The sequence below is a fragment of the Carassius gibelio genome, chromosome B19 (genome assembly GCF_023724105.1).
Source record: "Carassius gibelio isolate Cgi1373 ecotype wild population from Czech Republic chromosome B19, carGib1.2-hapl.c, whole genome shotgun sequence".
Classification (NCBI taxonomy): domain Eukaryota; kingdom Metazoa; phylum Chordata; class Actinopteri; order Cypriniformes; family Cyprinidae; genus Carassius; species Carassius gibelio.
Window position 1 is genome coordinate 23,382,848 of NC_068414.1, and position 26,960 is coordinate 23,409,807.

Here is a 26,960-nt window from a genome sequence, read left to right on the forward strand (position 1 = left end):
TTCCATCATTGTAGGACATCATTCAGTTTTTAAAGAGATAGTCCACCCAGAAATGTATCACCTCATGTGGTTCCAAACCTGTATGACTTTCTTTATTCCATGAGACACAATAGAATATGTTGGGCATAATGTTAGTGACTGACAGCCTCAGTCACTGCTCCGTTTCATTGTACCTTCACAATAAAAGTGAATGAATGACAGAGTCTTTCATTTTGCCTTTTTCTTTTGTGTTCGATGGAAGGATGAAAGTCATACAGGTTTGAAACAACATGAGGCTCACGTGATACATTGTTGGGTGCATTACTGCTTCAAAAACTTACTCAGTTTTCAAGGCTCTTAAGTTTATGGCTTAATTTGCCATGAGATACACTAGACATGACTACATGTTCAAAGTCATGAGACAGCACCTCTATGCAGTTTTAGGCTTTCTGAGTGAATGAGTTTGTATGTACTTTCTTAAAGGGATAGCTCATACAAAAACACATTTTTTTATCATCATTGCTCAACCTTTTTTCTCATTTTGAACATTTGATAATATAATGCAATTCCAAAATTGTTACCAACATTCTTCAAAAAAAATCTGTTTCAAATATCTGTTCTGCTTATGTACAGCTTACCTTTAATGTAATGAAAACCCTTTGTGTCACACACGCAGATCTAATTGCATTTCTTCAGAGCCCCGACGCACTGTCTGGTTATTATATATTTGATGCAACCCATACGCACACCGTGAGAGAGAGAGAGAGAGAGAGAGAGAGAGACTGAATGAAGTCACGATGAGCAGAACTTCAGTACCCAGAGTCCTCCAGAGCAGGAAAAAAATCTAGACACAAGAATCTACGGAGGCCCGGATGCCCCTGTCGACAAGGCACGTCTACAGCCCTCTCTGACTAGATTCCTCCGAGTTGGTTTGCAGAGGGCGAGAAACGGCGCAGAACGGCGCTCATTCCAATTTCTCGCGCTCGCTGCACTCCCGGGGCGCTCCTGTGACAAACTGCGGTACTCTGTTACTACATTTCAGTTTTTTTCTTATCCGACGTGGTGACAAGAACCAGCGAGTTTCCCCTTCTTCCCCTGCAAATATTTTTGTGCGTTTTTTCAGTTTTCTTTTTTTTTTTTTAAAGAAAGAAAGAAAAGAAAACAGATGCTGAATAGCCTGCTTGGCGTCGCAAGACTGAAGAGGACTGAGATGACCAAAACCTCCGACAATCATATATAGTTGTTGTGTGTTTTTTTTTTTTTTTCACAAACACCTCTGCTTTTAGGATGTTGCATGTCACCAACCGTTCCATGATCTAGTCGCGAGACGCCTGAGGAGCGCGTGAGGAGCGCAACACCAACAGCTGCAGCAGCGGAGCTCGGCGCCTCCCGGTGAGTGCGCGCGTCTGGCTTCACAGCCAAAATTTGCATAGTCTTCCCCTGCGCCGCGCCGCATTTCACGAGGGTTTGTGTTTTCTATTGAAGGATTTTTTATTAACCTCATCGCTGCCATTCATTGAGCTCGCGATAGGTCACTCGCATTCACTCACGAGCGCGCGCGCACACGCACTCCATAGGTACATAGGTTACGCTCATCTATATTTCGACATATATTACTAGCTGTAGATTGCCATTATTTAATATCACAGACAAATTATATTTAGTTGAATAAATGCAATAGACTTTTTAATATAAGAATATATATATATATATATATATATATATGCTACACAAGCATACTCGTTCGTATAGGTAGGCTGTATGAAAGAAAATTTCCCGTTTGACATGCATATACTGTGAAACGTGAATGTGTCGCTGTAACACAGGACGAACATAAATGTAGTGCCCATTGACTACGGAATACTGATGAGTGATCATAAGTGGCTGTCGACTGACGGCATGTATGAGCGTCTGATGCGCTGGGTGATTATTATGGGGAGACGCCAGCAGCCTCGCGATCGCCAGTGACTGCACTTCTGATTAGACTGGCTAATTATTCAGTCTCTGTCTGTCAATTGTTTTTAATTTCAAAGTACTTTGTTGGCATGGTTGTTAAGCATACAATGCCAAACCATCAATACACATAATAAAAAAAATGACAATTTATATACATAAATTAATTTATGTAATAAAATGCCAGTCATGTTAATGAAGTCATGGTTTTAATATACAGTATAAACTAAAAATAAAAAATAAAATATAAAAAATATGCAGCCTCAATTAACATTCCAATTAATATGTAATATAAAATATGTTTTTAAACTAATCTCCTCTGCTGTTTGATATTGGGCAATGATGAGCAATGCAGTGGCGCGTTGGCGCAAGTCTTTCGGCTCTCGCTGTGAGCGCGACGGCGGCACGAGGATGTTTATGTTGTGACAGGCGCGATTATTCACGCCACACGCTTGGAACGTAACAAAACACGCGCGTTGCTCTGTCCCAAATACGCACATGGTGTGACATTACGGAAACGCAGATATTCCCAAAGACATGGGAATGCATTACTACATATAGTTTCCTATATAGTGCGTCATCGTGGAGACTGACAGGTAATGAGGTAAACTCCCGCGTGAGGACGCGAAGTTCTCATTGAAATTATATGATGTTTATATAGGTGACATAGGCTATATTAGTTAAGAAATGTATTAATATTGTGTCCAAAGGGAAACACTAGGTTGAATAGGGAGTGGGGGAGTGTCTGTGCATGTGTTACTGTGTCCACCTGTCAGAGAGTGCTGTCTTATAGCTCTGGTCTCCATGGCAATCTTTATTCTGTAAAGAAAGCTTGGTTTCCCACAACAGCTGGAAACCTCTGATTGGCAGAAGAGAGAGACACAGCATTGGCTCAAGCTGACCTTGGCCACGGCTAGTATATCGCACACTGCACACGCTCAGCACGAAAACACAGCTTTTCTCTCTTCCATCTACTTTTTCAATCCCTGCTGGCTGGCTGGAGCTGTTTTTTTTTTGGTGAGATTTTCACCTCTGACCTTGGTTCCTCAGTCTAGGGAGGAAGGGGGAGGCATTCGGTTGCAGGCTGCTAAGTTTATCCGCATCATGTGTGTGTGTGAGAAAGACAAAAAGACAGGGAGAACTTATGAGCGAGGTTGATGGTGGAGTCGGTGCGAGACAAGGTGAGAGTGAGTATCTAGGGGTTCTGTATACCTGGCTGGTTTCTGTGTCTCAGTAACGAGCCGACTCTAACAGGAGACAGAACCAGCTCAATTATTAAAGAGTGAGAAAGAAAGGGAGGGGAGAAAAAAACAAGGGAGAGAAGAGAAGCAGCGGTAGACTGAGAAACACATATATATCACATAAACAGCAGCCTATGCATGCTGTGAGATACACAGATAGAACATCGCATACACAACTAAAGCTCATACCGGCCGCATCTTTACATTTTCCTGTTTTAAAACTCATCCTTTCAGAGCTTTCATGGAAGCCTACGCTTTTGAATGAATGGTATATCACTAACTGAATTGTGATTGTGAGAAAAATAAAGCAACCCATGGATTTTTACATTCATTATATTGTTGCCATTTACTGATAGAGTAGGATACAGTATGTTGCACATATATGCATGATTGTTTCCTGACATATGTCGTTCTCTCTCTCTCGCTTTCTCTATTCCTTCCTTTATCTCTCTCTCTCTCTCTCTCACTCTCTTGCGCTTCCTTTCTCTCTTTCAGGTAACAAACTGCCTGGCTAAAGATTGCCATGGAAACATGCAGTTTGAGAGTGAGATGAGAAATGATTGAGAGAATCAATGTCTAAGGTAAGTGTGGGTTTTCATTCCATACATCATTTAGGTCACATAGGACAGCCTGTTCAAATATGCTCATTGTTTTCAATTATGTACCTGAAGCACTTCCCATTTCTATAACTACATGAATGAAGGCTCTGATATAACATGTTTTTTTTGTATATGTTCATGTGCTTTCATTAAGAAAAGTGAACCAGGCATGTTTGAGACCTGAATCAATCATGCTTTTTCTTCAGGGTTTTTTTTTTCTTTCCTTTCAGTCTTTTTATCCCTTGTGTTCCTTTTGGCATTTGAACCATACAAATAGACTTCACACTTTAAATTTTGCCAATCACATTCAATTTTTACAATAGTTTGTGAATTTTTACTCTATTCAGCTACATTTTATTGAAATTGTATATATTTCATAAAAAGTATAATAATGGTGAAGGCAGAAAAAGGCTTTTTCAACAATACCAGTTACTTCAGTGCTATCCGAAATATGGTGATAAGTATTGCGTCACAGAAGCAAAATCTTTCAGTTGTCATTCAAACTAAGATTTTAGGAGAACAGAGCATATTCCAGCTGGAATATAAAATATATTTTTTAAATGTAAATTATTTAAACGTATTATTCATAAAGATTACCCACTTGTATATGAGCATATGTAAACGGGGTCTGTTTGTAAATATGACTGCAGTATAGTGCAGTATATAAATGTATAGACTGCTATTTGCAGGTTGTGAAAGTATATCAGTGAATTTGGAATTTTTTGGATTTTTTTTAAAGTATTTCATTATATCATCAAGTTTGATATAATCTTGCTTGTTTTTTGTTTTTGTATGATTTATTCATACATTTTTCAAAAAAGAAAAAAACACAAAAGAAAAAAAACAGATAAAATTAGAAAAATAAAAAATAATAATAATAATAATCATACAAAAATATCACATACCTTCATCCAACCCCACAGGTTGAGAACTTGTTAACAGACATGTTTATTATGACAAATTCCATGTCACTAATGGGGTATCAAAAAGTATCGTAATTGTTTTATAATTATAAAACGTTGCAGGTGTCACATTTTTACCATTAATGCATTATAATTTATGATAGATTCAATTATTATAAATATAATAAATTCACCTCAGTGGTAAAGAACAGCCATAAAGTTATAAATGTGCAGTAGGCTAAATCCTGAGGAGGACAGAATATTCTTGAGGATCAAATTAATCTGTTCAGGCTTCAATATCATGGATAAAACTGTCCTCCACCTGCTCAGGGGTCCACAGATCATCAATCCCATCTACTCTGTTCCACATTTACAGTACTCTGCAGCACTGTATCATTCTCGGGATTTTAAGGCATGGTGCTCTTTTAATGAAATCATTATTAAAATTGGTCGGAGTGCTAAATTTACATCAATGACCTCAGCTTTCCCACAAACGACTGTGGGTGTTGTTGTGTCAAGCAGCAAGCTTCGAACACCTGTTTGCCCGCCAGGATACTCTTGTAACGCTAGAGACTCAATTTGCTGACCCTATTGAATTATGCATACAGAAAATAAATAATACATAGATAGATAGATGAGAATAAAATAAACTAATTTACAAAAGAAGTATTAATATTCATACAATGTATGAAACTGTGATTGAAAAATCATTAAAACAGGATATGAATGCAGTCCCGGCTGATTGAGCAGATGTCCATCTCTCTATCCATTCTGTCTCTTTCTGTCAAATCTTTCTTTCTTTTTCCCATCTCTCCATCTCCTGTCTTTTCCTCACCTTTAGACTGTTGCAGACTCTCTCACCCTCCCCCCGTTTCTCGTGTTCTATCTCTCTCTTGCTCTCTCTCTCTCTCTCTTTCTCTCTCTCTCTCTCTCTGTCTGCTGGAAGTTAATGAGCCCAGCTCCCCCTGGGGAACACACACTTCCTCTGCTAGAGACAGAGGAGAGAGCGAGTGAGATTACACAGTGCAGAGAGAGTGAGTGAGAGAGAGACATAGCAGAAAGTGAGAGATGGTGGGGAAGAGGAGGGGTACTGGGGGAGATAAGGGAGGAAGGAGAAAGAGCGAGCAAGAGAGAGGGAGAAAGAGATAAAGAAACAGAAGAAAGTGAGAGAGTGGGGGAAGAGCAGAGGTACTGAAGGCCGATAAGGGAGGAGAGAGAGAAAGAGAGACAGAGAGAGAGAGTAGGAGGGAGTGGAATTTTCTGGATATGATGATAGAGGGAGTGTACAGCAGAAAGATGGATGAGTGCACTACACACTCCCATCCTGAATGAGAAGGGGAGATTTAGACCATGGAAACAGGGATAGCGAGCGAGCGAGAGCATGAGCTGTGCTGGCTAAAAAGAAACAGATGCTTTTGAATAAAGCCCCTGTGAGAGAGAGACTGTAAGCGAGAGAACACATGGAAAAGTCAAGGGAATATCTGCATATGTGCATACGTATAATACATTTGTGTGCTTCTGAAGCAGGTCTTAACATGCTGTCAGTGTCTAGAGTTGGAATGTGCACAAGGCGGCCATTGTTGTTTAAACAGCCAGCCAGCAGCCCTTCTCCTTGGCAACGGGCTCTGCAGCAGCGTCTCCCACGGCAACAGTGGAACAGGGGTGCTGGTGGGGGGGGGGGAGTCAGGAAGTCAGGGCCACAGTGGAGAGGCCCCTCTACAAAACACTGGCCTCAAGGTCTAACTCAATATGTGTGAGTGTGTGCGCCGTGTGCCCATATGTCTGTATGTGTAGGGTGTGTATGTGTGTGTGTTCGTAAGAGCCGGCGGGTGAGAGAGCGGCTGTGCATTAGACACAATCCAGAGAGGGATAGGAGAAGGTGGGTCAGAGAGGTATGCCAAAGCAGCCAGATTTGTGTGCAAAGAGACACACACCGGCTGAAATGACGAGCTGATTGGTTGATGAGCTGTTTACTGAATATCAGGTGTAAAGGGGAGATTAGGGCATGGATAAACACAACGTGAGAAGCAGATAAATATGAGTTGGATTATGAGAGAGAGAGGTGTGGATGGAGCGAGTGGACAGAGACACAGATCTCTGGGATGAGAAGAGGTCAAGGTTTTGCTGCTTAGCCACTGATGGTAGATGTTAAAGGCATATTTCTCTGCTGGCTGCAATACAGAATTAGCCATGTATTCTGACAAAATACATTTTGTCAAACAGCATGTAAATCATTAATATTTGATTAGATAACATTAGGTGTTTTACCAGTGTCCAATTCTTGGGCTCTAAAAAGCATATTATTTTCCATGTCACAGCCTAAGAATGCTTGTGAATAGCTGAGCTATTGACATTAAGATGAGATGTTAAAAGCTTCTTCTGGGTAATATGGACCTACTAGATTTTAAATGCTTTGTTAAATTTAAATAAAGGTTTTAAAACATAAAAAAAAATAGATTGGTCTCAGGACATGTTTTTGAAAATTAGTTTAAATTCTATTTTTTTATATATATATTAAAAAGGTAATTATTTTAAAATTGGATGCAAATCCAAACTTACACGGAGAAAGCGGTTTCTGCATCAAACACTGTGGTAAATCTAAATAGCTCCTAAGGCAAGTTCATATCAAAATCAGAGCAAGTTTCTTCATAGTGACCCCCAAACATAAATATGCAATGTTCAAGTGCACATATTCCATTCCTTCTTCTTTAAATTAAAAATATTTATTAATAATACTGGCACTGTTACTGAGGTGTGTTTGATCATGAATGCAGTGGCACAATGGAGTATTCAAATAGACAATGATAATAAAAATCTGAAGAGGAATATATATATATTTATTATGTATATATAAAGATACACACATACAGCATATTGAAAATATTTACATGTATGTATTTATATTCATATAAATTATGTAATATATATATTTAATATGTAAACAGCATTCTTAAATATAAACATGCATGTGTGCATATTTATATATGCATAATAATTATACACAGTACACACACATACTGTATATTATGTAAATAAAAACGTAATTTTGAATGTGATTAATCTCGATTAATCATTTTACATTTGAGATATATATATATGTGTGTGTGTTTGTGTGTGTGTGTGTGTGTGTGTGTGCTGGCAATCGATTAAAAAAATTTTTATCGCTTAATTATAGCAATTAATCCCACCCAACACTAAAGTTTTTAAATATACTTTTATGTTGCAATAATTTAACATATCAGTCTTCAAACTAATGTACAAACAACATGCAGACAGTATTTTTTTATATTTGTTTAATGACATCTTTTTTTAAAAACTGATGGCAAGTATCAATGATACCAATACTGATGTCTCTATAAAATTGTTTCCCCCCTAATATTTACCTTTGACTATAGCCATTGAACATTACAGTGTAATTGAGAACTGTCAATTTTATTATTAAAAAAGTCAATAGACTTTAAAAAATTACTTCTAATTTAAGTGAACTTTAAACAATCTTTACATTATTCTTGTTCCAATTATAATAAATGCCATATTTTGCTTATTGTGTATAAATATACAGAAATTGTTTAAAGTTATCAAACACTAAATTCTAAATTAAATATGATATAGATGAATCCTTAAAGGTATAAATGTTATTTCCTTTTCTTCCTTTAGTTTTTCTTTAATTAACAGACATCACAGCAGAAGGATTATTAGGTTATTTAGCTGCTATTTATTTAAGAGCTGCCGCTGCTGAACGTGACATGGATTTGACATCCATTGTATTTTCTTATGATCGTTTTCATGATAGTCTAATGATAAAGAGTTTTTTTGTCATTGGATCATAATAAAAAAAAATACAGGGCATCTTTTTGTCTTTGTCTCTACTCACATTGTAATGTTCATTCATCTCCACCTTATTTTCAACACTGAAGTAAACCATTTCCTGTGAATGTGCAAGACTTCCAATTCAATAGACGCTCCACTCAAAAACTGTAAAAATAGGGCACAGTGTACTGTATTAATATAAATTTTGTGTTTTGATTTTTTACATTTTACATGTATTGTGAATTTTGGATTGCATTGCATTGTGTTTCATAATTGTGATTTAAATGGAAAATGAATGACTAATGTCTTGGCAAAAATGACCAGTACGTTCCTTTTTTATGGTGTTGGTAAATAACTAGAATAACAAAGTTTAGAAAACACTATAACTATTTGTGCTACAAACCAGTCTGCTTATGATCATGATAATAAAACAAGAATAATATGAAAAAAAATACTAATTTGCAATATCCAGCAGTTTAATGGACTGGTGTTGTATAGCTAAAATAACTGAATGTGGATGACACTGAAAGCCTTGCACATTTAAGTTAAAATGCCCATTCCTGATGCTCCTTAAAATAAGGAGGATAGTCAGTGTTGTTTCTATTCCTTTACCTTTGCACAGCTTTCCATTCCTGTTTTGTTTAGTTATTCATTCAGACGTGAAGTGTGAGTGACTAGTGCTCAAATCAAGACACGCCATGTGCAGTTTCATGTACACATGATGTACAAGGAACAGGAATGCCCTTGTATTATTTCTGGTACCTGATTTAGCTGTTTAGTACTCAACTAGACTAAATGATCACAGTGCACGTCCCCAGTATGTCTACCAAATACTCTGTCTCACTCATTCCTTCTGCCTCACTCTTATAGCTGCTGTTGGATGGCTGTTCCCAGCTGGTGCTGTGGTCATATGACCAAGCAGAGGGGCGGGAGGTCAGGATTGTGTAGTCTCTGCTCCTCTTAAAATAACCTAGTAGACAAGCACAAGAAAATAAGGAAAGCAAAAAGTAAGAAGGAAATACAATGAGGAGAAGTGCATGCGTGTGTTTTTGGTTGGGCTGAGTGTTGAATGCAGTCTCTGGTGATGAAGATTATAAGGAATTTCTTGCAGCTCGGGACGAGAGAGTGTTCAAATAAAAGAAAGTGAAAGAGAAAGAGGGAGCGAGTGAGAAAGGTAGAGAGGGGAGGAGGGAATGAGGGGTTACAGAGAGGGAAGATGAGGAGATGCGGGAGATATTAAGAATGCAGATGAGAAGGAAGAAGAAGAAAGTAGAGGAATGATGGAGGCATTGAAAGCAAATGAGGGAAACCAGAAGAAAGACAGTGAGCTGCCTGTTGGAACCATTTTAAGGCATGCACACGACTTAATTATGCTCCTCCTGTTATACCTCTGTTCGGCCGAATTCTAAGGCAGCATCACGCGTTTCCCCAGTTGAGAAGGAAACCCCACAATGCACTGTGATGAGTTCTGTGAAAAACTGTCAAAAACTCATAGAAATGTTGTTCAAAATCAACATAAAATTCATTGGATATTAATTTTATCATTTCATTTTATTACTAATATTGTTGGTCCTGTGGCTCAGTGGTAGAGCATTGCATTAGCAGCGTAGAAGGTTGTGGGTTAAATTCCCAGGGAACACACATACTAATTAAAGAAAATAATAATGTATAGGCTGAATGCACTGCAAGTCACTTTGGATAAAAGTGTCTGCTAAATGCATAAATACGTAATAAAGATTGTTCAAGAGAAATGTATACTATTTAATTAGGATAGATCTTTTAAAGTGATTAAAAGTGACAGCAGGACTTAAAGATCTCCGGCACCGTGCCGGATTTTCGGCGTGCCCACCAATGTTATGAGAGGAGTATCTTTCACTCTCAACCAAACTAACATTACTAGCCAATCAGAATGATTTGCTCTTTTTAACACGAGATGTGCATAATAGCAGAGTCTTAGCACTGATGAATGGAGAAGCGCGACAAAAAATTACCTGAAAATGTCCTGTACACACATGATCTATTAATGGTAACTAACTGGCAATTTACCAGTAAAGACCGTATGTGTGGAAGGGGCTAAACTCTTCCTCTGTACACGCACTGAACTTGAATTAACATTCATCTGGAAAAACAGTGTGCATTATCTCACTAGATTTGCTACATAAATCATTCATAAACCTTTGCCAACACAGGAGAATACATCAACCTATGTCTAAATATGCCATATTTTGTACATATCGATTTCAAAATAAAGGTTTCTGCATGTGGCCAAAAATTTAAATAGAATGGATTTAATCATTTAATCACGCTGTGAAGTGAAGCGTCACCAGGCCGTTGGCGCTCTCTGCTATTTTTCAAATACATAATGTACTTAAAGGGTTAGTTCACCAAGATAGCAAATTTATGTAATTAATAACTTACCCTCATGTTGTTTCAAACCCGTAAAACCTCTGTTTATCTTTGGAACACAGTTTAAGATATTTTAGATTTAGTCCGAGAGCTCTCAGTCCCTCCATTGAAGCTGTGTGTACGGTATACCGTCCATGTCCAGAAAGATAAGAAAAACATCATCAAAGTAGTCCATGTGACATCAGAGGGTCAGTTGGAATTTTTTGAAGCATCGAAAAATACATTTTGGTCCAAAAATAGCAAAAACGACGACTTTATTCAGCATTGTCTTCTCTTCCGTGTCTGTTGTGAGAGAGAGTTCAAAACAAAGCAGCTGGATATCCGGTTCGCGAACGAATCATTCAGTTCACCAAATCGAACTGAATCGTTTTAAACGGTTCGCATCTCTAATACGCATTAATCCACAAATGACTTAAGCTGTTAACTTTTTTTAATGTGGCTGACACTCCCTCTGAGTTAAAACAAATCAATATCCCGGAGTAATTCATGCACTCAAACAGTATTGACTGAACTGCTGTGATGAACACAGAGCCGAGCCAGATAACGAACAATAGACTGACTCGTTCACATACTAAATACTAAATACTTTAGTCATACTAAAGCTTAGTAAAGGTTTTCACTTAGGTCTATTTGAGTTAATAAAAAATATCAGATTACTCCATTGTCAAAATAATCAGTAGATTAATTGATTACCAAAATAATAATTAGTTACAGCCCAAGTTTAGTTCAAATATTTCTAAATACAACTTTGTTGTTTTACTTTTTGTAATTAAAATACAAATATTTTGTCATTGAAAATGTCTTAAAAAAATAGTGTTAAAATATTGTAAAGTTCTAGTAAACCAAGTATCTGTATTTTGTCTCATCTAGTGAGCTAAGTGTATTGTCACACACCCTAGTGTCGATAAGCAGTGATACAGCTCATAATTGATATAGCTCCAAGTGTATGATACAGCTTTCATTCTTCAGTCAACCATATATTTATGAAAAAGAAAATCAGTAACTTTGCCATAGTATCCTTTCAAATGTTAAAGTTGCCACAGTCAAAGCATGCTTTGTACTGTATATGTTGCCCCGCCCCAGAAAATAGTTCAGGCTTAGGATGTTTTTTTGCTTTAACCCCTAATATTACATTTGTAATACTACAGATGATTTCTGTTTCAAATAAATGTTGTTCGTTTAAACTTTCTATTCATCAAAATCCTGAAAACAATGTGCTATGGTTTCCAAAAACAGTTTCTGTTTTCAACATTGATAATAGAAGGAAATGTTTCATATTAGATATTAGAATGGTTTCTAAATGATCATGTGACACTGAATACTGGTGTAAAGATTCAGCTATGCCATCACAGAAATAAATTGCATTTCAAATATATTGAAATAAAAATAAGTTATTTTAATTTGTAATAATATTTCACAATATAACTGTTTTTGCTCTACTTTTTATTTACTTAAATTATTGTAGCCTTGGTTAGCATAAGATACTTTTTTCAAAAACATTATATCTTACCAACCACAAACTTTTGAATGGCATTGTATATTTATGGTTAGTAGAGTGTTGTGTTTTTTTAAATACACTTTTATTGAACCGAGAGTTGCTTTTATGCACTTAACATGCAGAACACTATTTATGAAGCATCGAGTTCCTGCCTAGTTGGGCTTTCCAAAGCAATTACTTCTGACATGGGTTATTAAATTATAAAATTAAAGAAAGGCAAAGTTTGCATTAACTTAAGACAATATCACATTCATTTTACACACACTTTATGTGTGTTATTCACACAAATATACCTACTTTTTCTTCTTTCTTTTTTAATATCATTATTATTATTTTGCTCAAACACTACAAAAATGGTTACACACATGGAAATGGCGAACATCATGTTTTGAGGTTTGTGGCACTAAAAAGTCAGTAAATCCCTGACTTATGAGGTTCCAGTTAGGATGCTGACTATGTAGGCACTGAGGCAGCTGACTAGGTTTTGGAACAGAGCTTATTGTGTGTGTGTGTGTGTGTGTGTGTGTGTGTGTGTGTGTGTGTGATGACAGCTGTCTTTCTGCAGAGTGTCACTGGAGTGTCTCTGTGGATCTTATGACCCACTTCTACCTCTCCCTTACTCTACCTCTCTCTCTCTCTCTCGCTCCTCTTTCTCTCATTTCCCTCTTCTCCACTGCCTTTTCTTTCCACCCCCCCCCTTCTCTCTCTCCCCACTCTAAGCTTTCTCCTACATTCTCTCTCACCCTATCTTGCTTTAACTTTCTCTGTTTCTCTCTCTCTCTCTCTCTCTCTGTCACTCGCCCTCACACACTGTCGGGGCTGCTGCCTGTATCTTAGCAACAACTGCACTCTCATTTGAACTGAGTGAGTGCTTTTCCCTAACACACCCACTGACACACAGACACACACTTGTGTAAACACACACACACACACACACGCACCAGCACTCTTCTGCACTTTTGTACCCAGACACATGACACACATCCCAGCGCAAACACATGTGCAAACATACTTGCACTTCACACTCAAGAAAAAAAAACAAAAGTTGATTGTGAGATACAGACCAGACAATGCATGGGTGTGTTTGTGTCCATGTTTCAAAGAGTTTTTGGAGTACTTCCAATCACTGCATCATTCAGGTTTTGTTGTACCTATATGCTATAATCAATTTCATATAGTTCAGAGGAGAACAAGATCACTTGCACTATGTGTTGGATATATATTTATTTATTTATATAATGTTCTATTGTTTACATGTTGCTTATGAGTTATTTCCCGTGTGTTTGATGTAATTGGCTTTCTGCTCGTCATTTAGGCTATGATTGGTTGAAATTTCATGAGATCCAAAATAAATACCATTCTGATCATTTAGTTATGTTGCAGTATGAGTCAACGGATAATCTTGTTTTGTGCTGTGGTATTTGTTTACAGCATGGCTGATTTTGCCAATGGACAGGTGGGCATCAATGTAGACTTTCATGTCTGTCATTGGACAGTGAATCGGAGGCATCTGTGTGATTGGCTAAATGTTACCAGCTGTTTGGATCCCCTGGGGAGGATTCCAGCAGTTAAAAGGATTGGAGCAGTGGAGAAAGAGACAAAACGTGTGTGGAGAATCGAAAAAGCATAAAAGTGGAGGAAGGCAAAGAGAGGGAGCTGCAGTAAGAGAAGTCAAATACATTCTAATTCAAATACAAAAGAGCTTAAAATCACACAAAGGGGTTAAGGGATGGATTTTCTCAGAGGAGGCAAGGGAGGCACACAACATTGGAAAATGAAGAAAATATGACTAATAAAAAGCAAAAACAAATCTGAGATCAAATTGTGAGTAAACCACTCATCATTTTGAAGTTACACTGTCAAAAAGCGACATCAGCGGATAATGTTTCACAGTAAAGCATGGTCTCTTTTGTTTCCCTTTAAGCTCATTGTTAACAGAGGATTTGTTGATTATTAGGGTGTAAGGATTGGTATTATTCTAAAATGTTACATAAAATAATAGTTAGACAGTAGAAACACCTCCCCCCCCCCCCAAAAAAAAAAAAAAATTATTACAATCAAAATTTCAATTTTAAAAATGAATTTAGGCATCCCAACATGTATGAAACAGTATGTAAAATCGATATTCATTTTGTGATGTTTCAGTGTTATTAAATTTTAAGTGTTCAATATATATTTTCAGTGAGTGGAAGAAAAAGGCAATCTAAAAATAGAGGAAATTAGCATGTGCAATTAAATATTCAATATTGTTTAATTGTAAAAACTAAATCTATAATATCTGCCAATAAACAATATGGTACATAGATGTGTGAACTTGAAACTTTTAATTTAATTTAAGTAATAAAATGTGTATATTAAAAATAAAATTACAAGTAAAATAGTAAATGGTCAGTGTTTGATTTACCTTTAATCTGTAAACTGTTTAAACAGCACTATTTTTCAAACCCATGTAGGGTCCTTGCTTCCTCTTTTCAGTAACATACCACACACCACTAGTTTGGAAAGAGTGAAAGCCACATTTAATTAGTACACAAAGCAGACCACTGCTAGCCTCACTCACGTCTACTCTCTCTCTTCACACACACTCATCACTGACTTAATCCAGCTCACTAGTCCGTCCTGGCAGGCAAAGATGTGATGGTGCCAGAACTGTGAGAGAAGAGTAGGAGAAGCTCCAGACATTCAATCTCTCTCTCTCTCAAACGCTTAGGAGGAGGAATGTGTGTGAATATCTGAGAGACTCTGTGTGAGCGATTCGGTGTGTGCGTGACTGTAATTAAAGTGCTGTTCTGCAGTTGTGCTTGTTCCTGTCTTCTGTGAGACTGATGCTTAATTAATGAGTGGTATTAATTAGAGAAAGAGAAGGAGAGAGAGAGAAGGAGTCGGAAAGCAAATTTAAAGTGTGAGCAAATTAGAGAGATGACATTTAAGGGTGATCTAAAAGCTATTGGTTTGTGTGCACCTACCTGTTGACCCTCGGACAACATCCTCTGCATTTGATTCAAGATGCAGATATATTATACAGGGCTAAGATTTAAGACAAGAACACACATGCTTGTTAATGTGATTGTCTGATTCTCCTTTCTGTTTCTTCGCTATTTGGACTGGACTTGACCATTGTAGTTGGCGTTAAAGCATGAACAAGGGATAGTTCACCCCAAAATAAATATTACATCATCATATATTCACCTTCATGTCATTTTATAGATCTGCAAGACTTTCACTCTTTTTCAAAACACAAGAAGATATTTTCTGTTTGATTTGAAAAACAATATTTAGTCTGTACATGAAAGTCAATGAATGAAAGACATGCAGGTTTGAGTTAATAAATTATATGGATAAAAAAGAATAAATGATGACAGTGTTTCCAGTTATGTCATTAAATGACACCTTGTAAATGATTTGTCCATAATTCCTGCCTTGAGTTCTTGTTTGGTGTACAATGAGTATGCAAAATGGATTAGATACCAAGCCAATAGATGCCATGTATGATAATCGGCAAGTTGATCTTCAAAGACCTTGATTCTCTTGTTTTCATTGTTCGAAATGGTGTCAAGTAGATTAAGGCCTACAGAGCAGTAGTCAACATCACAGGGTATGGCCATTAGAGGAAGATTTCACAACAGAATACTTCAAATAGTAGAAAAACTTCTTCAGCTGGCACACAGATTCGACTTGACCTTCAAACAAGCTTTCACCGTTTATTGCCCACCCAATGAAAGGGTAATATGTTTGAAGACCCAAGTAGACACCACTGCTGAGAGCGACATAAGTGCAGGATAGTAGCCGAAACATGCCTGAACATGCCTTAACAGCAATCCTTCTGATGACCAAATCAGACCATTTTGGTACAGTACATCATTGCTATGTTTACTGACAACAAAATGAAGCTTTCACAGAGGAGGAGAGTCAAACACAAGAGAGTTTCATTGATGTTTTGGATTGTTTTGTTGCCCTTGGCACTGTGAACATGTGCATGCTTTCAAGATGTCAGACGAAGACTGAAAAATGTTGGAAAGCACTTTTGAAAGAAGTGTCAGAAACTTGGTATTGAGTGAAGGTCATGGGCCTTCCAGCAAATACAAAAAATAATTGTTCTGAAGCAACTAGCAATGTGTTCAGATCTAAATCTCCCTGAAAACCTGTGAGCAGGCAGTGCTGAAATCTGGGAGAATTAAAGCACAAGAAGATCAGGCCAAACTGGCAATACAGTAGTGTGGGAAGCTTATCCATGGCTCCAAACACTTGATTGCAGCAATTCTGTTTGTGCCACAGAATATTAAGTATACAGGAAAAATGCTGTTTTGTTTTCTAGGTGGAATAAATAATTATGTGCATCAAATGTTAAGTTTTAGCAGCTCTTGTATTGAAATAAAGGATTATGGAGACTAAATACTTTTAGTATTTACTAAATACTGTGAGTTATTATGTGCAAGGGTGCATGTTTTATGTATATTTGTCTCAGTTTCAGTGTCTTCAAGAATGCAAGTGTGGCAGCTTGTTCGGCACCATGTACTGTAGCACATGTTTCTGGTTCGCTCGCTCACTCTCTTTTTCTGCACTTTCCTTATCGTTGCCAGTTAGTAATAAAAACCATGTGGAGCAGACTGAGAGATGGATAGAACAGTATTGTGTGTGTGTGTGTGTGTGTGTGTGGAAGTCCATCCCCTGGACTTACTTACATCACTACAATGTTTATCACAAATTAAATGCAATTCTTGTAGGAATAGTTCGCCAAAAATGAAAGTTTTGCCATCATTTATTCACCCCAGTCTCATTTCGATCCTGTTGTTCTAAAAGCAATATGAGAAGTTAGTCTGAATGTCAAGGCTGCTGTTTTCTATATGAAAAGTTTTATGCACACACAAAAACATTATATTGCTTTAGAATAGACTTGGTATATATCACAAGTGTAATCTGTATAGGATTTATTTATTTATTTATTTATTTATTTATGCCGCTCATGCAGTATCCATTTTAATTCTGCCTAGGATATAATTTTCTGTTTCATAAAAAAAATAAATAAAAAAAATAGACGGTTGGAATGACATGGAAGTTCAAATGAAAACTTTTTTTGTAAGCACTTCTTTCCTTCATTTTTCAGATATCCATTTGAAAAATGTGTTTTTCACTCTAAATTCCCCTATTTTACTTTTTCTTCATTCACATATTCTCTCATCCTTCCATCTCTTTCTTCAGGAATTCTATATCCCTCTGCATCCCCTTCCTCTCGTCTCTTTGCTGCCCCCTGCTGCCATGTCCCAACTTCTCTGAATTTTTGCCTTTTATCTGCAGGTTGTATTTTTTGTGTAACTCACTAACGTGTGTGGTGTTTTTATGTAGATTCTTGTTAGTGAGAGCTGAATAATAAACTTGTTGAAACTTTTTATTAAGATTTTGCATTTTAAATTATATTCTCTATTTAATAATGGTTTACTGGCCCAAATTTTCAATCAGCGACAATGTAGACATTTTAAAATAATTTAATAATACATTTAATAATACTTTACATCAAATTATGTGAAAATATATCACAATGTCTAATAAAAACAGTGTTAGCAAGGCCTCATGACCAGTGTTAAAATCCAACAATCAAATAATTTGATTTATTTTCATAATTTTCACAACTCACACATGCATGTGATGTCTCCAACATAACAAGCAAGCTTGGAATATGGAAAAGCTTACATTGAGCATATAGAAATATTGCAATATATTAATTTTGTCAGGAAAATAGAGGATCTGAACACTGTTGTGTTGTGGCTTTACTTTACTCTGGCATTATATCCCAACCACATCCCTCTGATCAGGATGTGGTACATTATATTATTATAATTACAAATATTTTTGGAAAATTAAACAGTTACTTCATATCTGATTTGATAAAATACATAAGGAAATATAATTGTATATGTATAACAGATAAATTACAATTAGCCTCAAGCTACACGACAATTAAAGCTGCAGTAGGTAACTTTTGTAAAAATATATTTTTTACATATTTGTTAAACCTGTCATTATGTCCTGACAGTAGAATATGAGACAGATAATCTGTGAAAAAATCAAGCTCCTCTGGCTCCTCCCAGTGGTCCTATTGCCATTTGCAGAAAACCATCCGCTCCCGGTAAGAAACAACCAATCAGAGCTGCGGTCCGTAACTTTGTTTGTGTTCAAAATGTAGAAAAATGTATATAATAAGCGAGTACACCATGAATCCATTTTCCAAACCGTGTTTTTAGCTTGTCCTGAATCACTAGGGTACATCTATAATAAGTGTTTATATTCAGACTATTTTAGATTGCTTCGGGGGTACCGCGGCGGAGTAACCCAGTACCTTTGTGATTCTTCATAGACATAAACAGAGAGAAGTAGTTCCGGCTACAATGTTCTTCCGCAAGACGCAAACAGTTCTGTTTATTAACCACTAGAGCCTCAAAAGTTCCCTACCGCAGCTTTAATGAGATTAATACAAAACTTCTACTTGATTGTTACTATTGAGTGTTTGTAATAACTTCTGACTGCGATCCAATGTGGATTTTGGTTAAATGGTGAGGCAGAAATTTTATGTGGAAGATACACAGTTACAACTTCTGTGTTGCGTAAAGAAAAAGTAATGTAACTAGTTACCGTTGTCAGAAAGTAATAAGTAAAGTAACAATATTAATTTTGAAAGGAGTAACTAGTAATGGGTAATCCAAAATTCAAGATTCAAGAACTTTATTGTCATATGTACTAGAGTACAATTAAATTTTTACTTTTTTTTTACTCCTCTTGAGAATGACAGGGTAGAATAGGAACACATATAACTTACACAGGCAATACAAAATACATTAAAAAAAAATTTAAAAAAAAAAAAATTAAATAAATAAATAATAAATTGCAGAAGGCAAACATTTATTCAACAAATACTTTTTTTAATTGTAGATTTAAACACATTTCACTTTGGACATTTTTCAGCAGTTTTTAGAAGATGTCAGTAATTCTCTTTTTTCTGTTCATTTGAAAATTCAGACTTTGCCCAAAGGATTTTTAAGAGACAATTGTTTCTGGATTATTGCAAGAGATCACAGATGTTAAACTGTGTTCAAGACTTTGCCTGCCTGTTATTTTAGTTATTTTTCTGCACTAAAAGTTGACCTAAAATGCTTTAAATTTCCAAATGTAAAGTATATAGAACAGTTGTCTATCCAGTGAGACATATGTCGTATTGCCATAGTGAGGCCTGCAATCTATTGCATTGGAAAGGAAAACTATGTAACCATGGTTACCGTTCCACTCATATTCTATTGCCATGGTTACAAATGTTCTCTAACTGTATCGCCATAGTGACAAGTGTCCTTTCGCCCACAGGGATAACACAAAGCATGGCCACAGCAGCAGACATGGTAAGAACAACTGCAGTTATTTCAATAGCATTTTCAATTATGTTGTACCTTAATTGTTTGCATTCCTCAACAGTAAGTAAATATGAACATCACTTTTTGTGTGTTTTGTCCCCTTTATCTTGGGAAATAACCTGTTGTCTGCACTTATGAAAACTGGGGATCCCAAGACTATGTGAAGCCTGATGGTCCAATTCATTCTGGCTAAGAATTACAATGAGAGGAAAGAGATGAAACAACCTACCAGCTAAACTGGACCCAGCTCACAATTAAACTTAACACGGAACCATCACTGACACACACATATATATATATATATATAAATACGAAACTTCTGATCTGCAATTTTGAGGGTAATGAGCCATCTGTCAGGTCGCCTGCGCTCTGGAGGTGTTCGTTTGACTTGTGAGGCACTGGCTGACAAGGACTGCAATGATGATGAGGGCCCCTCTTTGTGGGAGGGGGATGAAGAGCCTGGGAGCACATCTGTACGACCCACTGACTCTAACCCAGCCAGCTCACTACATCACAGCTTTTATTCACCTCCCTCTTTAGCTAATGGTCTGCGGAACCATGAAGAGCAACTTCGATGCAGAGCGAGGAGACGTAGGCAGACAGATTATGTGGAGCAATTACACACAGAAGAACAATTGCTCATCCAGCAAAACACACAACCACAGATGCACACAACACAACACTCACACTCACTCACACAGTCAAGCACACTCCTGCAGCCTCATACCCACATTCCAATGGATACACATATGTGGATGGACACAAACACGTTAACACACAAGCGCACACAGAAAGGCATGTGCACACCTACAGACACATGCTCCACACTTATGGAGCAGGACCCTTCCCTGATTCCAGAGGACTTGTCTTTACCTTCCAAGACTGACACACATAATGTACATGTTCAGTCAGCCCCTTTGTTACCCACCACCCTTTCCCCAAACAATTTGACACCTCCCCAATACAACCCTTCCACTTTACCCAAGGAGGAGACTGAACATAATTTAACATGTAAGCCAGAAATGGATCACACCAGTGACCTAGACCACATTCATATAACAGGCCAAGCTAGTGTCATGACCTCTGTGGAGGCTGAAAGGAAGTATACCCTGCGGAGCTCTGGCCGGCCACGTTTCCCCTGCCATCTTCGTAAATCATCTCGCTTACGTAGAGCTGCTGAGGAAAACATGTTCAAAAGGGAAGTGGACCAAAAAGATGAAGAAGAAGAGGAGAATAGAGTCTGGAGAACCGAGGACATAAGGCCAATGGAGGAGCTTGCCCCAGATGTCTGTGATCCTGCCTCTTCATTTGAGGTTTTACCATTGCCAGCCATGTCAGCAGGTATAACACCAAATCTTAGCATGAGAACATCAGAAGGAGAGAGCATTGTTACTCACCACTCAGTTAGAGGGAGGCGACAAGGACGTTATTTAGGTGTGAGGAAGATTGTGGTAAAAGTAGCCAGAATACCTGTTCACATGAGCCGACGACAGAAAAGCTACAAAATCTCATCCCTGGAGCCAGTGTGTGCTGGACCCTGTGGTGAAGGGGTCACAACAGGAGAGGGGCCTGATGCTGGTTTAGGAGGTGAGCCAGGACCTAATGTTTCAAGAGAGCCCACTGCACTACTTCGCATGAAGAACAATGGAAAGAGTGTGATGGTGATGTTTCCACCTGGAGAGCTTCCTGTAATCCTGAAGCGACGCAGGGGACGACCCCCTAAACAGGCATTACCAGGCCAACCTGACATGCATGAGACCAGAGTCGGAGCAGCCAGTGCTGCAGAGCCCAAAAAAATCCGGAGGCGGCGAACAGTAAAGCTACCATCTCCGCAGCCCTCATATGTTAATGATACCAATGATGTTAAAGTAGAATATGCAGATGTCCTCTCCAAATTGGCCTTCTTGAACAGACAACCTCCCAGCACAGGCCGCTGCTCTCCTCCACGCTGCTGGACCCCAACTGAGCCTGAAACTTTTCACATACCACCAGAAAATCCATCCCTTTCCACTCTTTTGCACCGCCTCACAGGATTCCGCAGGAGAGGTGGTCGTGCAGGCTGTATGGGGAGTAGAGGCGGGGGAGCAGCTGGATCCTCTGACTCCTTTAAGAGGTCTTTCAGTGACTTCTTTGAAACAATTGGCAAGAAGCGGAAGGTACCTGCATCTGAACCAGGAACTCCTCGAAAAAGAGGCAAGGGTGTTGCTGGGGGAATAAGTAGGGCAGCTTTATGTGACTCTGCACAAGGTGAGAAGGTTAGAAAACGCAGATCAAGGAAGAATGGGGCTTTAAAAAATGGCCCAGGTGCACAAGACCATGACTGGCAAAATGAAAATAGTAGCTGGATAAGGAAAGGTGACAGAGATATTTCTGAGAAAGCAGGCAGTTATCAGAGCCCTTGTTCTCCTCGTGGAAGTTTTCAAAGCAGTGAGGCTTGTAAGGGGGGGATGTACCACAGCCCCGGTATGAGAGGGGTAGGTAGCGGAGAAGAGTCTCAGGGAATGTTTGCAGGATATTTTCGCTCTCTTCTGGATTCAGATGACTCGTCTGATCTACTTGACATCTCTATGTCCAGCCCTGCTGGACGCCAGGAAAGCCGTAAGCTCACCCCAGGATATGAGGGTGGCAGCCCTGGTGCAGCCCACCGTTGGTCTCCTGCCTTTCCTAAAAGAAGTCCTAAAGGAGCAGCCTGTCTTGGGGAAGGGGGGCCATTACCCTTACCCCAAACACAAGGCAGCTCGACAACTAAACCCTCATATTCATACAGTGTCTCACAGACTTCTCCCACCCCATCCTTCCCTAAATCCCCTGCACTCTTGCTTTCCCGTTCACCCAGCTCCCCACATCCATCTGGTGGTTATCCTCAATACCCACCTAGTTATAGTGCTGGGGTTCCTCAAGGAGGAAGCATTTACCCCCTCCCTCAACAGCAGCAACAACAGCAAAGGCCAAGTGACTGCAGCTTTACATATGGCACAAAAACTCCCTCTGTTCCCTCTGCACAGTGTCAGATGAGTTATTCAAACTACCAGGGTTCTGCTAAGCGCAATTATAGTGGATATCCAGGCCCACCCCATTCAGCCATACAGCGAGGGGACCCTGGTGCAACCTCACCAGGTGGAAGTTATATGTCAATGTCAAAGTCTAGCCCATATTCCTTATCCTCTTCTCCGCCTGAGGGTTGCCGACAATACACCTCTACAGCTCAGTGGGGATACAGACAAGGGGGAAATAACTGGGGTGGTGATGCATATGGTTCTCATCAGTTTCATGGTTTCTCTGACTATGTGGTAGCTGGAAGTGGATCAGAATCCAAAGACATTCTTGACATCTCAAACTACACACCCCAAAAAGCCAAACACCGTCCTTGCCCTGACACACTCTCTGAATCCTCGTCAGATTCTTCTCACACTGGTGGAGGAGGGATAAGTGTTGTGGGGGGAGCATTTCGCCCAAGGGATGTTCCTATGCCTGAGGGTCAGTCTAGCCTTTCAAGCCTGGAGAAGCTAATGCTTGACTGGAATGAGAATTCAGCAGGCCCTTCTTACAACTGGAGTCAGAATGTACTATTCCAAGGAGGGACGAAACCAGGTCGTGGGAGAAGAAAAAAGTCTGAGACACACAATGAGAAGGAAGCATGCTCTGTTCCCCCAGGATCACCTGCCAGCCCTCCTATGCAAGTGGGAGGGCCAAAACGTAGTGCTACAGGTGGTAGACAGCCAAGAGGAGCCAGAAGCAGGGGAGGTTTCTCTCCTTGCCAAAGAGATCGTCCTCCACCACCAAAAAACAAATCTCAAAAGCCTTCAGCCCCATCAGGGTCAGGGCAGATGGGTTCAGGGGGTGTATACCAGGAAGCATTGGACTACTACAGTGGAGATAGTAGTAGCCTGTCACCTCTCAGCCATGCCCCAGAGTCCTGTGAATACCCCTCTCCATATTCTGCCCATACTTCTACTCCCTCCTCAGATGAGAGATTTGCTAATGTCTACCCTCCAGACTCTGCCTCTATATCCCCCAGTTTATCAAATCAGGCAGATGCCTTAAAGCAGTACCCTAAACCTGGTCCTCCCTCACAGACTTATGGGCATGTTGCCAGGACTTTTAGCCCAACCCTCTCACCAACCCCTCGCATCTTGCCACAGTGTGGTTCTGCCATGAGTCCACATCGTATCCCAAAAGACCAGTTCTCCCAGTATGATTCCCCCAGTTACAGTGGCTCTCCCTGCTGGTATGGGCAAGGAGGAAGTGTTGCTAACAGCCCCCAAAACTATGAGGAACAGCGACCACCAGCAGTCTCTTTGCCCTCCCACAAACGAGACATGTCATTGATGGTCTCTGGGATGAGAGTTCCATCCCATTCATCCTACTCTTCCCCTTTACAAAGAGGTCCGTCCATGTCAACTTCTTGTGTGAGTGGGACTCTGGACTCTTCCCCTCAGCATGAAGAGATGGGTTACCATGGTAACTTGGACAGCTATGCACCCATTGGACACCGTTATGCACCCCAAACAGCCCGGGGAGGGGTACTCTGCCAGCTTCTTGACCAGCCCAGTGAAGAAGGCTTTACCGTCACCAGCCTGTAGTTGAAATTATCTTGGCATCCTTGAAGAGGTAAGATATTAATTTTGGGATAAAGTTCAGATAGTTTCTGTATGAAATTGTTCAAGTAGATACTTGAATGCTGCCACAAACTATATTGTGACTTAAGTTTTTGTCATTGTGTATTGAGACTAATCCTAATCCTCATTTAACTATTTTTTTTCTCTTTTCTTTTCTCAACAGATGAAATGGACAGTACTTTTCATATTTTTAATCTTTTTTAAAGGAAAAACTTTGGAAGACACTTACTGAGTTAGACTGAAGAGTTTCAGAGCTATGGACTAAATAAAGACTTCTCCAGCAGTGACAATCAAGATACAAATCCATACATATGGACACACACAGAAACACATGCACGAACACAAACTATGTGATCACAAAACATTGACATCTTTGCATATACCTTTCATACGCTGACTTGCAACTGCAAATGCACGCACAAAAATACAGTATTGCAAACTAATATTGCTATATAGCTTGGGCTAGGGACTTACTAAACAAATGATGGACTCTGTAAGTATCACAAAGAAACCAATTTGATGAAATGCAGGGAACAACCATGTCCCTTTCTTTTAGAGTGCAAATGTGATACACACATACCCACATTTCAGTGATGCCCAAAAACTAAACCAATGTGAAAGAACACACAAAAGGTTTTTGTCTACATCCTGATCTTGCTCCTTCTTTCTCTGTGTGTTTTAGTCTCAAAGCCACCTCTGCTTTTGTCAATGGGGAGATTACTTAATCCTAAAGGTCGGTCCACTCCTTCAGCATCTATAAGTGGTGACTGCACAAACTTTGCTCTCTTCTCACTTAAGTTAAGCATAAAAAATAAAAAAACAGCATTTGTACATAAGCTACTCAAATGGTTACATCACTTGAGTAGCTCACTGCTAAGAAAGATAACGAATCTCAGAGTCCTGCTGAAAGAGACATATGTTAAAGCAGCAATGTCATGACAGTGTTTTGGAACTGCTGTAAGGATACATGAGGGAAATACCAGTTTTATGTGGCTTCAAATTGTTCAGCTTGAGTTTGTGCAAGTACAGTTTAAGTAATCTTTTTTTATCATTGGCCTGGTCTGGGCCAACAGGAATGTGTCTAAATTTGATCCCTTCAACCGTTGCTCTGGATCTACAGCATGGTCACTTTGTGCCCAACATCCAACTCTCATCTGTGTGTTTTTATCACCACAGGAGGACAGACACCCATGCACTGCCCCAAACGATGCTGTCCTTGTCAACATGTTTAGAGGCCATGGCACTTTCCACCCTGGATTTGATGGCCCGGAACTCTGGGTGTGGACAATGCATATTCGCCTCCTCTTTTTCTTTCATCCCTCTGTTCGTATTTCTTGTGGTCCACTGTCGTACAGTGATTTTTTTGTGATGAAATATTGTATCTGTCTGTTCCATAAACTGTACCTGAGGTGAAAATATTTAAATACACATTCTGTTCTGATCATCGTTTAATTTTGTCCTGCCTCTACTATGTGGTTGGGGAAATACAATGAAAATGAAATAAGGTCCAATGGAGGCTAAGCAGGAAAATAAAAATACAATGGGTAAAAACCTCCAATTATTATGATTTTTACTAAAATGTTCAACAAAGATTGTGATCTCATTCAGATGACAGTCCAATTACATTTAATGGTTTGGAAAACTTTACTCTTCATATGATGTATGTTATATTTCGTTTCATATGATGTATGTTATATTTCGTAACATTTCCTTCCTCTTTTTTTCCTTCTGTGAGTGGTTTTGGTGCTTCTTTGCATTCTGGGCAATGCAGCACCACTCAGGCGTTTGGAATGAGGCAATTGTGCTTTTGGCGTCGGACATTCTAACAGAAGCTCAGATGAGTTCAGATAAGGACATGAGCAGTGATATGAGAAAGATGAAAGAATGGTTGTATGGGAATTATGAAAAGTAATTGAGTGAAGGAGGCTGTGAGAATTTTTATTTGTGTGGTATGTTTTCATTCTGTATTTTTTAATTGATCAGTTTGTTTGTAAATGTGTGTTACTGGGAGTATGTGTGGGGAGGGGTGTGATACTTACATTTCTCATCCCTTTGCTGCCCCACTGTGTTGAAAATTTGACAATATCGGACAATTACAACACGGTTATCTGCAACAGATCAACCCAAGGGACTTGCACATCTGAATACAAATGCTTGGCTTTTTGTCTATTATTATATTTTAGCTCTACATGGATGCATGGGAAAAAAAGAGAGAGACGTACTCTCTTCACTACCACTTTCTGTGCATTCTCTATTTTGAGTCAGTTGCTCGATATTTGTGTTGCACATGTCTGGTTGCAGATTTGTACTTCTGTTTATTGGCTATCACTTATATGTTTCATTATATATGCAGCAAAAATTGCAGCACCTGATAACAGGCATCGGGTTGCCATGTTGTTATATAATATTTAATTGTCCATTTGCATTTGCAGATATACATAATTTTAAAGATAAAATAAAAAACTTAATGTTGGCGACTTGTCTTTCTAACATCCAACGAACCAACGTCGTCATAAACACTGCCAATATCAGATATGCATTTCCATTTGAATATAT

At 38.8% G+C, this 26,960-nt stretch overlaps 1 protein-coding gene across 2 annotated transcripts; it reads left to right on the top strand.

Annotated features, from left to right (window-relative positions):
• The first annotated feature begins 308 nt into the window (after window positions 1-308).
• LOC127978593 (transcription factor Gibbin-like) lies at window positions 309-26,877 on the top strand. Of its 2 annotated transcripts, XR_008158561.1 has the most exons (6): window positions 309-1,371; window positions 3,669-3,754; window positions 19,739-19,773; window positions 19,941-24,396; window positions 24,568-25,167; window positions 25,581-26,877. XR_008158561.1 is itself a non-coding variant. In XM_052583362.1 (5 exons), the coding sequence occupies exon 4, from the start codon at window positions 20,127-20,129 to the stop codon at window positions 24,366-24,368; it is 4,242 nt and encodes a 1,413-aa protein (XP_052439322.1). In that variant the 5' UTR covers window positions 309-1,371; window positions 3,669-3,754; window positions 19,739-19,773; window positions 19,941-20,126; the 3' UTR covers window positions 24,369-24,396; window positions 24,568-26,877. The 2 variants fall into 2 exon arrangements, 1 of the variants encoding a protein (XP_052439322.1); XM_052583362.1 differs by having other exon boundaries at window positions 24,568-26,877.
• Window positions 26,878-26,960: the final 83 nt, after the last annotated feature.

Bases quoted from the DNA above. Each gene is read 5' to 3' on its own strand.
- LOC127978593 (XM_052583362.1), top strand. From the start codon at position 20,127: ATGAGCCATCTGTCAGGTCGCCTGCGCTCTGGAGGTGTTCGTTTGACT.